The sequence below is a fragment of the Lucilia cuprina genome, chromosome 4 (assembly GCF_022045245.1).
Source record: "Lucilia cuprina isolate Lc7/37 chromosome 4, ASM2204524v1, whole genome shotgun sequence".
Taxonomy (NCBI): Eukaryota; Metazoa; Arthropoda; class Insecta; order Diptera; family Calliphoridae; genus Lucilia; species Lucilia cuprina.
In genome coordinates, this window is record NC_060952.1 from 73,646,550 (window position 1) to 73,657,565 (window position 11,016).

The window sequence follows — 11,016 nt, forward strand, 5'->3', positions numbered from 1 at the left end:
AATAATAGTCTGCTTACTTACATATTACATGAAATAAGTATCTCTAAATTATACATTTTTTTATTCAATAACACTAGATTTTTTAAACTTTTTAAACTGCCCTACGTATTAGATTATTTGCAATTCTTATTTCCTATAATATTCCGCCTTACCATATTTCATAATATAATGATAAGCTTATCGCAGATTTAAGTAATTTTAACATTTTTATTTTAAAAGAGATAAAAAATATCAAACTTACCGCTTATGAAGAACGAAAAGTTTGAGTAGCATAAAACGCGTTGCCGCCTCAACGCTTGTGTTGTGTACTTCCACCTTAAAAGCAGCTAAATTATCTGGCTAACTTTTAGGTAGCGTATTTTTTGTTAATCTGGCCATCTTGTTGCCACGAAAACACGACATCAAATTGTGAGATTGAAGTCGAAAGTTTTTCGTTTGGTTGGAGTACAAAAAGCTGGTTTTTAACTTAAATTATCGAAGAAAACTCCTCCACAGGGTACAATGTCCAAAGATACGAATCCTAAGGAGGCCATTATTAAAGCCGCATATGCGGATGTTAATAAATTTGGCCAAAATGGTGAATTCGATAAAGCCATGAAAGCAGTCAATCGTAGTAAGTAGAGGAAAAAAATATACATATTAAGGTGACCAGGTGAATTTCGCTACGATAAATTTAATGAATGTATTTCCAACACATCAATTGAGAAAGTGAATAACCATTAATAAAAATTGTTTTTGTTTTTATTCAAAACAGTTCTCGGTGTAGCACCCGATGATACAACAGCTTTACATTGCAAAGTCATTTGCTTGATACAACTTTCAAAATTTGAGGAAGCTTCTAAATTTATTGAGAAAAATAAATTAACTTCCCTGGTCTTTGAGAAGGCCTATTGTGAGTATCGTCTCAATAAGCCCGAAAATGCTTTAAAAATCATTGATGAGGCCCATTTGCCTACACTGCCACCCAATCTCAAAGAATTGAGAACTCAAGTTTTATATCGCTTGGAACGTTACGAGGAATGTTTCGATTCTTACAAAGAAATCATTAAAAATACCAGTGATGATTACGAAGACGAAAGACGCACAAATCTAAGTGCTGTTGCTGCCAATTTGGCTTTAGACCCTACTAAGGAAATACCAGCAATTCCTGAAGAAACCTATGAGCAACATTTCAATGGTTCTTGTATTCTATCGAATCGTCAAAAGTATGCCGAAGCCGAAAAGAAATTGCGTGCCAGTGAGAAATTGTGCCGTGAAACTTTGGAAGAGGATGGTGCTACCGAAGAGGAGATTAGTGAGGAATTGGACATTATTCGTGTTCAAGTGGCCTACTGCATGCAAATGCAAGGCAAGACAAAGGAGGCAGCCGCTATTTATGCCGAGGTCTTGAAAAATAAACCCAAAGATCCGGCATTAATTGCTGTAGCTAGTAATAATTCGGTGGTCATTAATAAGGATCAACATGTATTTGACTCGAAGAAAAAGATACGCTCGGCCATGTCAGATGCTTGCGAATTCAAATTGACTTCTCGCCAAAAGAAGGCAATTGCTTTGAACAATTGTCTTTTGGCATTATTCACCAATGCCAGCGATCAGGTACAACAATTTTGCACAAAACTGGCTCATCAATATCCCGATTTGGTATTCCAATCTTTATTGATCAAAGCTTCACAATTGGCCAAGGATAAGAAACACAAGGAGGCTGTAGAGTTATTGCAAAAATTCGCCACCTCTACCGCAGATAAGAATCAAGCCTTTGCTGCTAAATTTGCCATTGTTCAATTGTTGTTATCTCAAGGCGCTCGTAAAGAAGCTGCTGATGTTTTACTATCATTAGGCGAGGCTAAATACAAGCCGGGCGTCGTTTCTGCTTTGGTGACTCTCTACTTGGGATTGAACAACAAACCAGCTGCTTCTGAATTGTTGAAAACTGCTGTAGATTGGTATAAGAAAAACAATGTTAGCAGTGCCGATTTGTCTGATATGTGGCGTCAAGCAGCCGAGTTTCATTTACGCGGTGGTGCTACTGAAACTGCAGCCAGCTCTCTGGAAGAGTTGCTTAAACTGAAACCCAACGATATGAAAGTATTGGCTCAATTAGTTATTGCTTATGCCCAATTCAATCCAAAGAAAGCTTTGGAAGTTAGCAAAAAATTGCCCAAATTGGAAACTCTTACCACAGCTTCTGAAATTGATGCTTTAGAAGCAGCCAATTGGGTCATGTCTACTAAGGCAGCTAAGAAATCGGCCAATGCGAAAATCGAACAATCGCCTAGTACTCCGGTGGCCGAACGCAAGAAGAATCGCAAACGTAAGCGCAAGGGTAAATTGCCCAAAAACTATAATGCTGAAATACCACCAGATCCAGAAAGATGGTTGCCCAAATATGAACGTACTGGTTTCCGCAAGAAGCGTGATCGCAGAGCTAAGGACATTATCAAGGGCTCACAGGGCATGTCCACTCAGGCGGCCGAACAATAGTGAGTTTATTTTTAATTAAATAATATACTAAAATAATACTGTTTTAATTTTCCAGCGATATGTCTAATCGTGCCAACTTGGGTAAAAATTCTCCCGCTACTCCTGTATATCAGGAACCCACTCCCGGGCCACGTCAACAACACCGCAAAGGTGGTCATAAGAAGAAGAAGGGTGGACGTTTCTAATAAAATGCATTTCAATATTATGCTGTGGAACATATTTCCGCCAACCAGTTGTTTTTATTTTACTACTTTTTTATAACTAAAGTATGCAAAAATATTATGGAATATCTTAATCTATAAATGATAAAATTTGTTTTCAATATGAGAAATGCTCACTATTCGTCATCGTCATCTTTATTGGCCTTTTCATCGCCAGGTGGAATGTTATCTTCCTTTCTGGTGTCGTAAGAGTGTAGAGGTAAAGTTTCTAGCCACTCGAGCAAAGGTTTCTGCTCACATTCTGTGCGATAAATGTTATTAAAGATTTTCTTCTCGATAAACTCTTTTATTTCGGGTTCTTGTTTCTCCCAAGTCAAAGGATTGTGTATGCCATCCTGACCATAACGATCATTGTAACGTTCATAGTGCACAGTGTCTAATACCAAACCCAAGCCAGGGGCCATGGGCAAATCCAAACGCTCTTCAGTTAAAGCTCTTTCTAAAGAGCTGCAATCTGTGTGGCCACGAACTATAGCTATAGTAAGACCTACCATTTTACGTATTTGATGCAGCATAAAACTTTGACCCTTCACTTTCACCGTAACAAATTCCACACCTTGAGGACTCATAAATGGTTCCGAGCAAGTAAACGACATTATATAACGTTTGGCTGAGGGATCTAAAAAGTTTCTGTAATTTTAAATAAACATTGACATTATGTTGTTGTTATCTTACTGTTACATTTGATGAGGTACTTACTTTCTGCTAGTAAAATTATGAAAGTTTTTGGTACCTTCAAACATTTGCAATACTTCTTGGGCCTTTTTCAGTCTTTCCTCTGAAAGACGATAACTTTCTAACTCCGCCTTTTCATTGCAATCGGAAAATGCTATACTAGGCATTGTGTACGTATAAGTACGGGCATTACATTGATCTTTGGCATTAAAACCTTTCGTGACACGTTCTGTGGCAAATAGTCGAATTTGATCGGGTAGATCAGCATTCAAAGCATTCACATCTAGTTCTTCAGCTAAAAATTTTTTTAAAGAAATAATTTGTTACTAAATTAGTGATTAATGATAATGATTAAAACGGCAAGATATGAGCGTATGAAAATCCAATCAGACATTTAAATTTTGAAATAGTTCGACCCTAACTTTTTGTTTTTATCTATTGACTAGTCCATGAACTAGTCCTTTGACAAGATTATGTCTATTAGAATATAAAATAGTCAAGAAAATTTAGAATTTTAGATTTGTCATAGCTTGGACTTTAAGTAACCTTTTTAATCGGACTTTAAGAATGATTCTGGATAACTTCTTGTTCTAATCGTTATAAACATTTTAAACATTACGACTACAGTTATAGACAACTTACGCAATTTTATTGAACACACTTGTCTAGCAGCCGATACTCCTTTATCAGTACGGGCTGCACGTTGAAAACAAGCCAATTGAGCCTGTTCAAACATTTCCTCAGTTACCCATTTATGCTTAAGCATTGCCTTAAACAATTCTTCCTCTATGGTCTGCATGCCCGGATTACGTTGCATACCAAAATAATTTGCCCCAGAATAACCCAATAAAATGGCAGTCTTTTTGCGTTTAATTCGATCGGCTGGATTGAAGGGAGCTCTCTTAACATCACCCTTTTCCTCATCTTCCGTTTTCCAGTCGACCCATTTGCGTCGTTTAAGATTTCGTTTCAACTTTTTCATTTCTTTGGTAGATTCAATAGCTTCTTCCTTTTCTTGTTTTCTCAACTCTTGTTGATGTTCTAGTTTTTCTAAAGCTTCGGTCATAGCTGCTGCAAAACCTTTGTAACGTTTGCAAATGTTAAAAACTACGTCTGGGGATTTAAAGTTGTTGGTTGAATTTGTTAATGTACAAATTGTTTTTAGGCGTTCTATATTAACAAAAGAAATATAATAAAATATTTGTTTATAGAAGAGAAAATTTATTATTTCTACCTGCCTTTAAATTTGTTAGAATTCTGCTTACAACTAACATAACTTTGTGCTACTTATTTTAAATTAAATTTTAAATAAATAAATATAATTACACACGTGGATGTGTGGAATATTTTATAAATTTCAGGACCACTGTGTTTTTTCTGATTGTTTTGATTGAGGCGAATTTACACAAGGTGGTATTTTTCAATCAGCTGATATATATTTTCGTTCGCCTCGTACTTACTGCGTTGAAAGTTTGTTATTGTTTTAATTTTATCATATCATTTAAGGAGCTGTCAACTATACAACAATTAAATTAAACACCATGATGGTTTAGGAATCTAGATTTATACCCAATATTGTTTTATGTTTTATATTTACACTGTGACGAAATTTTAAAATTAATCCGCCGGAGTAAAATTTTGTATTTTTATTTTTAGTAAAAATGTGTATTTTTATATTATTTTACATAACATAATCAAATAAATTCGTCGTACGTAATATTTTTGACATCAATGCGTGCCAAATATGGAACATTTGAAACTATTAACACCTTCTGTGATTTCACCTTGCATATAAACAAATGACATTTCTTAGAAGAACAGGGTGTTGCATATTGAAAAAAATATATTATTGTTTTGGAACAAAAACATAAACCACAGAAAACAATTTTATTTTTAATTTATTACACCGCCAGAGCCAGTTTTAATTATTTGCTAAGTTTTAGATATATATAACTATATGGTTATAATCTATGACATCATTAAATCCTGATTTATCACTACCTACCTGCCGGGTTTGTTTACAAAACAATCAAGATGAAGAAATGTCTTCGATTTTTGATGTGGATGCGGACTTTGATGATCTACACATCTATGAAAAAATTGAACAATGCGCTGATATTAAGGTAAATAGAAATGATGTTCATTTACTAAAAGCATATTACATTATTATATTAATTTGTAGATAATACGACATGATAAAATACCCACCTTAATATGCGGTGACTGTTATGGATTCTTAAAAGTTTCGTATAAATTTCGCACCATTTGTCGTAATTCTAATGAATATTTAAAAGAGTTTGTTATCAGTGGCAAGTCCAGTCCTCTACTACCAGAGGAATCTTCGCTTCATGATAATCCGCTGCTAATTCAGAAAAAGGTGGTTAAGAAGAGAGCCAAACGAACACAATACAAAACAAGAAGAAAGGAAAGGGATTTATCGCCTGCTGTAGAGATCATAAAAACTGAAAATGAATTAGTGGTAAAAGATGAAAACGATTTTGTTCCAAATAACATAGATTTCGAAGAATTAAATGAAAGAGATAGTATTGGTGATGGTGAGATTGAACATTTAGATGAAGATAATAATGAAGTCTGGTTAGATCCAGATTACCAAGATGATGATGATTTCGATGTTTCAATCGGTTCGTTAGAATTGGATGTCAAGGAAGAAGCTGATGAACTAGAGGAAACTACTAAAAAACGAACTAAGAGTAGTAAGAAAACAAGAAAAGTGGGGACAAAGCCATCAAAGACTCTAGATATCTCTTCAGATGGTGCGGCAATTATACGTGAAAAGAAACCCCGTGCAAAAAGAGTGAAAAGAGAAAGGCAACCACATATATGCGAAATTTGTGGAAACAAATATCCACGACGTTACGCATTGGAAATGCACATGAGAAGACACCGTGATGAGAAACCATACGCATGCGAGTAAGTTGAATATACATATGTACATGGTTATATTTAAATGTTTATGTAGGATTCTATAAAAGCAATAATTTCTTAACTCCTATTTTAGAATTTGTACCTACGCCTTTCACAGTAATTTTGAATTGATACGTCATATGAGAAAACACACTGGATCTAGACCTTATAAGTGCAGTTATTGTCCTCGAGCCTTCGGCGATCAGTCTACTTTAATAAAACATGAAAGGTAAAAACACTTTATTAACATGAATTTAAAATATATATAAATCATAAACTTTAACATTTTAATGTACTTCAGAATACATCGCAATGAAAGACCCTTCAAGTGTGATACATGTGGAAAAACGTTTACCTATTCTAATGTTTTAAAATATCACATATTGACACATACTGGAGAAAAACCATATGCGTAAGTTATTTATTAATATTTTTAAAGAAACAAATAACTTTGGTAACTTTTTGTTTAATTTATAGTTGTGAAATCTGTGGAAAAACATTTACAAGAACTCATCATTTACGAGCTCATTTGGAAACTTTACAACATCAAAATGATCCTAAAGCCAAAATGCAATTGGCCAATATTAGAAAAAATAATATAAGTCAATAAAATGTGTAATTTTTACTTGGTAACCTATAATATAATGAATTTAATACAGAATGCAATCTGATATCAATCAGGGATACAACTCTTTTAAAATCTTATGCCTGCTACGTGATATCTTTGGGTGTATGTTTTTGTTCTGCATTTCACTTTCCTGTGAAAATAAAAATGATCTTAGCAAATAAATTGTAAATAAATGTCGGTCATGATGTTATAATGAGTACAATATTGTCAATCAATATTGTGGTTATTTAAAAAAACAATGTTCCGCCAAACTTATTTTATGCCTCAACTTCTTCTTACTAGTTTTCTTTCGGTAAATATTATTAAGTTAAAGAATTTTAAAATATTGGTATAAGAAACTAATTTTACTAATTAAACGTTTTATGCAATTTGTTTCACATATTTTTTCTCTTCGTGTTTTTAAGTCAATTTTTAAGTAATTACACGAACTCGCCGAATAGTAATAAGTTAGATAAATAATTTATTGGTATCAGAAATTAATTTTAAAGTTTAAATAAAAACAGAATCTAAAAAGAATGCATTTTTTATAAGAAACTTCTAGACAATTAATTATTCTCTTTTCGGCAATTTACGCTTCCGCTCTTTTTTTTGGAATTATCCATTTATAAATGGATAATTCCAAAAAAAGAATACGAATATGATTGTTGCCGCAATAATTTTTTTCTTCTAAGCAATACGAATTCGTATCGTTTTCGTATCTTCTTGCTTGTAGGGTTATTATTGAATTTTATAAAAAAATTGAAATTATGTTAATAAAAATATTTCGTATGTGTTAGTTTCAGTCATTCTTTTTGTATATGGAAAATATTTAATTTGAATTTTACCTTGAATTCAGTTAATTTTAACAGATTTTACAAATTTCGAACGTTACTTTGAATTTTAAAGTTAATTTCGAATATTATATTGTATTGCCCTATGCTCACCTAACCCTAAACGAATTCCTCGCATCTCCTCTCTTTTCTACTTTTCTCTATCATTTCTTTTTTCTTACAATTATATATAAAGGGATCAAACTGGTCCCAAGTTATATTGCAATTGGCTATCTGGGAAATCATTCAAAATTTATGAACGTAATGTACTTCGAAGATATGAAATTGCAAAATTTCAACAAAAGCTTTTGAACCAGAATTACATTCTAAAATTTTTTCAGAAATTGATTCTAAGCCGATTGGTGTACTTTTTTTAAAGGTACTTTTTTTATTGAACCTAGAAATATGAAATTAAGTATGTAGAGTTTGAATTAGGCAAGAATCTATAAAAGGTAACTTTTGGGTACTTTTTTGTTTTTTTAAAAGGTACTTTTTTGGAATTTTCTATAACATTGAATCTTGAAACATGAAATTAAGCATGTTGAGCCCGAAGTGTAAGTAAAAGAGGACTTTTTGTGACCGACTGTTCCTTTTAACACACCATGGTGAAGGGTATATTCGGTACAGCCGAATTAAGAACTCTTGTTATTTGATACCAAATTCAATATCTCTGAAGTCATTCTAAGAAGTAAATTTTATGTTTGTTTTTGTAAGTAATTAGGAAGCAAAATTTTATATAGAATACAACAGATTTCAAATAATATTACCATAAATAAAAAAATTATACGCATTTATCAATTTCGTTTTATTTTTGCTGGGTAGTGTTACATCACACAACTACCTCATTAATGCACCTTGATAGAAAAGTTGAAACATTATTAAATTTAATTTTGCCATCCCTGGTATTATTTAGGGTCAGCTGTTTGTTTTTATTTTTGTTTATATTTATTAATACGCTGTAAACAATATAAATTTAAATTATAAATACTCCGGAGGACCATTTTTTTATAATTTGCTAAGCTACACTCTTCTTGTTTAAATTGTGATCTATGACTTCTTTTAATCCCGATTTGTCAAAGCCCACATGTCGAGTTTGTTTACAAAACAATCCATATGAAGAAATGTCTTCAATTTTTGATATGGGCTCGGATTTTGATGATTTGCATATCTACGAAAAAATTGAACAATGTGCTAATATTAAGGTACGTTCAAGTGATATTTATGTGATTTAAAAATCTATTAATTTCTTTAATATATGTAGATAATACATCATGATAAAATACCCACCTTAATATGCGGTCAATGCTATGGATTTTTAAAAGTTTCCCATAAATTTCGAACTATTTGTCGTAATTCTAATGAATATTTAAAAGAATTTCTTGTTAGTGACAATTCCAGTCCTCTACTGCCTGAGGAATCTGCGCCCAAAGACAATCCACTGGTAATTGACAAAAACGCCACTAAAAAGAGAAGCCAACGAACACAGCACAAAACAAGACAAAAGCAGAAAGATTCTTCCAACTCTCCTATAAAAGAGTGCATAAAAAGTAAAAAAGATTTTATAAAAGATGAGAACGATTCCAATTTAGAAGAATTCGATGATTTTCACAATTTAGATGATGATGATGTTTGGTTGGATCAGGATTACCAAGATGATGATGATTCTGATGTGTCAATAGGATCATTAGAATTAAATGAAGCTGAAGATTTCGATAAACCTAAGAAATCTCTTAAGAGCAACAAAAAATCTACCGCAAAAACGAAAAAAGCATTGAAAAAAACGTCAAAGACCCTGGATATCTCATCTGATGGTACTGCAATTATACGCGAGAAAAAACCCCGAGACAAAACGGAAAAGAAATACAACCAACCACATATTTGCGAAATTTGTGGTAATATATACCAGCGTCGCTATACTTTGGATATGCACATGCGAAGACATGGCGATAAGAAAGAGTTTGAATGCGAGTAAGTTGTTTACGAATTGTCTTAATTTTGAATTAATTCCTTTCACAAAAATGAGAATTAAATGAAATTTGAATCAATTCAAAATTAATGAAATTCATTTCTAATTCAAATGAGTTGCAATTCGATTCTTATTCAAATGTATAGCAATTCAATGTAAAAGTACATCTAAATGAAATAATTCTGCAGGAAAATTTTAAAGCTCTATCTTGGATCCGGACCTCATCATGGAAAACATTGAGCTTGGAGTATATTTCTAATTCATTTGGATTAATTCAAAATCAACTTGATTCATTTGAATTCGAAAGCAAATGCAATTCATTTGAATTGGCAAGGAATTGCAATTCATTTAAATTGGCTAGGAATTGAAATTCATTTAAATTGGAAAGGAATTGCAATTCATTTACCAAATTCATTTGAGGTGGAAATGGATTGCAATTTAATTTTACCAAATGAATTGCAATTTAATTTTACCAAATTCATGTGAATTGACTCAAATTTCATTCAATTTCAGTTTTATGTAAAAAGAATTATGTAATTCAAAATGTTCTAATTTAGTTCACAAACAGTTCACGAATCAATTCAAAAATGAATGATTCATTTACAACTCTGTTCTGTATTTCTTAAAAATTTAATTTATCCAAAATTTAGAATATGTAGCGATGCGTTTCATAGTAATTTTGAATTAAATCGTCATATGAGAAAACACACGGGCTCTAAACCCTATACATGCAGTTATTGTTCGCGATCATTTAGTGATCATTCAACTTTAACAAAACATGAAAGGTAAACTCATGTTTAAGAACAAAATTGATTTCTGTTTGAAATTATAACAATTTTTTAACTTTATTTAGAATTCATCGAAACGAAAGACCTTTTAAGTGTGAGACTTGTGGCAAGAGTTTTACCTATTCGACTGTTTTAAAATATCACATGTACATACATACTGGAGAAAAACCATATGCGTAAGTTTTCGCTGAAATAATTGCTTAAAAACTTTTTTTCACTTTTTCCTTAAAATTTCAGTTGTGAAATCTGTGGCAAATCTTTTATAAGGAAACATCATTTGCGTGCTCATTTGGAAACTTTACAACATCAAAATGATCCGAGGTCTAAAATACAACTGGCAAATATAACAGAAAATAATATGGGCCCATAAAAATCTGTTGAAATTAACGTTAAAAAAAGCAAAAACTGTGTAAATTGTGTAATTGTTTATTAAAATTTATTTTCATTCATTTTGTGTTTCATTAAATCATAATAAATTATAAAAAATATTTTAATAAATAAAATATATAAAAACAAACATATT

The 11,016-nt window shown here is 32.0% G+C and overlaps 4 protein-coding genes across 4 annotated transcripts; 3 read left to right on the forward strand and 1 right to left on the reverse strand.

The window, feature by feature from the left end:
* Nucleotides 1–339: 339 nt before the first annotated feature.
* On the forward strand, nt 340–2,803 carry LOC111684106 (signal recognition particle subunit SRP72). The gene is made up of 3 exons (XM_023446232.2): nt 340–613; nt 755–2,480; nt 2,537–2,803. The coding sequence occupies exons 1-3, from the start codon at nt 502–504 to the stop codon at nt 2,664–2,666; spliced, it is 1,968 nt and encodes a 655-aa protein (XP_023302000.2). The 5' UTR covers nt 340–501; the 3' UTR covers nt 2,667–2,803.
* Nucleotides 2,676–4,771, reverse strand: LOC111684108 (tRNA pseudouridine synthase A). Its single transcript, XM_046948042.1, has 4 exons — nt 4,612–4,771; nt 4,020–4,547; nt 3,402–3,672; nt 2,676–3,332 (listed from the first exon to the last, which is right to left on the reverse strand). Exons 1-4 carry the CDS (start codon nt 4,649–4,651, stop codon nt 2,819–2,821), a joined length of 1,353 nt encoding a protein of 450 aa, XP_046803998.1. The 5' UTR covers nt 4,652–4,771; the 3' UTR covers nt 2,676–2,818.
* Nucleotides 4,772–5,062: 291 nt separating this feature from the next.
* LOC111684096 (zinc finger protein 287-like) lies at nt 5,063–7,198 on the forward strand. Its single transcript, XM_023446220.2, has 5 exons — nt 5,063–5,500; nt 5,560–6,308; nt 6,397–6,531; nt 6,604–6,714; nt 6,780–7,198. Exons 1-5 carry the CDS (start codon nt 5,348–5,350, stop codon nt 6,910–6,912), a joined length of 1,281 nt encoding a protein of 426 aa, XP_023301988.2. The 5' UTR covers nt 5,063–5,347; the 3' UTR covers nt 6,913–7,198.
* A 1,469-nt stretch (nt 7,199–8,667) lies between these two features.
* Nucleotides 8,668–10,942, forward strand: LOC111684097 (transcription factor Ouib). The gene is made up of 5 exons (XM_023446221.2): nt 8,668–8,941; nt 9,001–9,707; nt 10,356–10,490; nt 10,559–10,669; nt 10,731–10,942. The coding sequence occupies exons 1-5, from the start codon at nt 8,789–8,791 to the stop codon at nt 10,861–10,863; spliced, it is 1,239 nt and encodes a 412-aa protein (XP_023301989.2). The 5' UTR covers nt 8,668–8,788; the 3' UTR covers nt 10,864–10,942.
* Nucleotides 10,943–11,016: the final 74 nt, after the last annotated feature.

Excerpts from the sequence above, each read along its gene's own strand:
- LOC111684106 (XM_023446232.2), top strand. The coding sequence starts at position 502 with ATGTCCAAAGATACGAATCCTAAGGAGGCCATTATTAAAGCCGCATAT. Across the intron at positions 614-754 it reads CATGAAAGCAGTCAATCGTA|TTCTCGGTGTAGCACCCGAT; the intron begins GTAAGTAGAGGA and ends TATTCAAAACAG. Across the intron at positions 2,481-2,536 it reads ACTCAGGCGGCCGAACAATA|CGATATGTCTAATCGTGCCA; the intron begins GTGAGTTTATTT and ends TTAATTTTCCAG.
- LOC111684108 (XM_046948042.1), bottom strand. The coding sequence starts at position 4,651 with ATGTTAGTTGTAAGCAGAATTCTAACAAATTTAAAGGCAG. Across the intron at positions 3,673-4,019 it reads AGTGTGTTCAATAAAATTGC|CTGAAGAACTAGATGTGAAT; the intron begins GTAAGTTGTCTA and ends AAAAATTTTTAG. Across the intron at positions 3,333-3,401 it reads CATAATTTTACTAGCAGAAA|AAACTTTTTAGATCCCTCAG; the intron begins GTAAGTACCTCA and ends TTAAAATTACAG.
- LOC111684097 (XM_023446221.2), top strand. The coding sequence starts at position 8,789 with ATGACTTCTTTTAATCCCGATTTGTCAAAGCCCACATGTCGAGTTTGT. Across the intron at positions 8,942-9,000 it reads AACAATGTGCTAATATTAAG|ATAATACATCATGATAAAAT; the intron begins GTACGTTCAAGT and ends TAATATATGTAG. Across the intron at positions 10,670-10,730 it reads ACTGGAGAAAAACCATATGC|TTGTGAAATCTGTGGCAAAT; the intron begins GTAAGTTTTCGC and ends TTAAAATTTCAG.
- LOC111684096 (XM_023446220.2), top strand. The coding sequence starts at position 5,348 with ATGACATCATTAAATCCTGATTTATCACTACCTACCTGCCGGGTTTGT. Across the intron at positions 5,501-5,559 it reads AACAATGCGCTGATATTAAG|ATAATACGACATGATAAAAT; the intron begins GTAAATAGAAAT and ends ATTAATTTGTAG. Across the intron at positions 6,715-6,779 it reads ACTGGAGAAAAACCATATGC|TTGTGAAATCTGTGGAAAAA; the intron begins GTAAGTTATTTA and ends TTTAATTTATAG.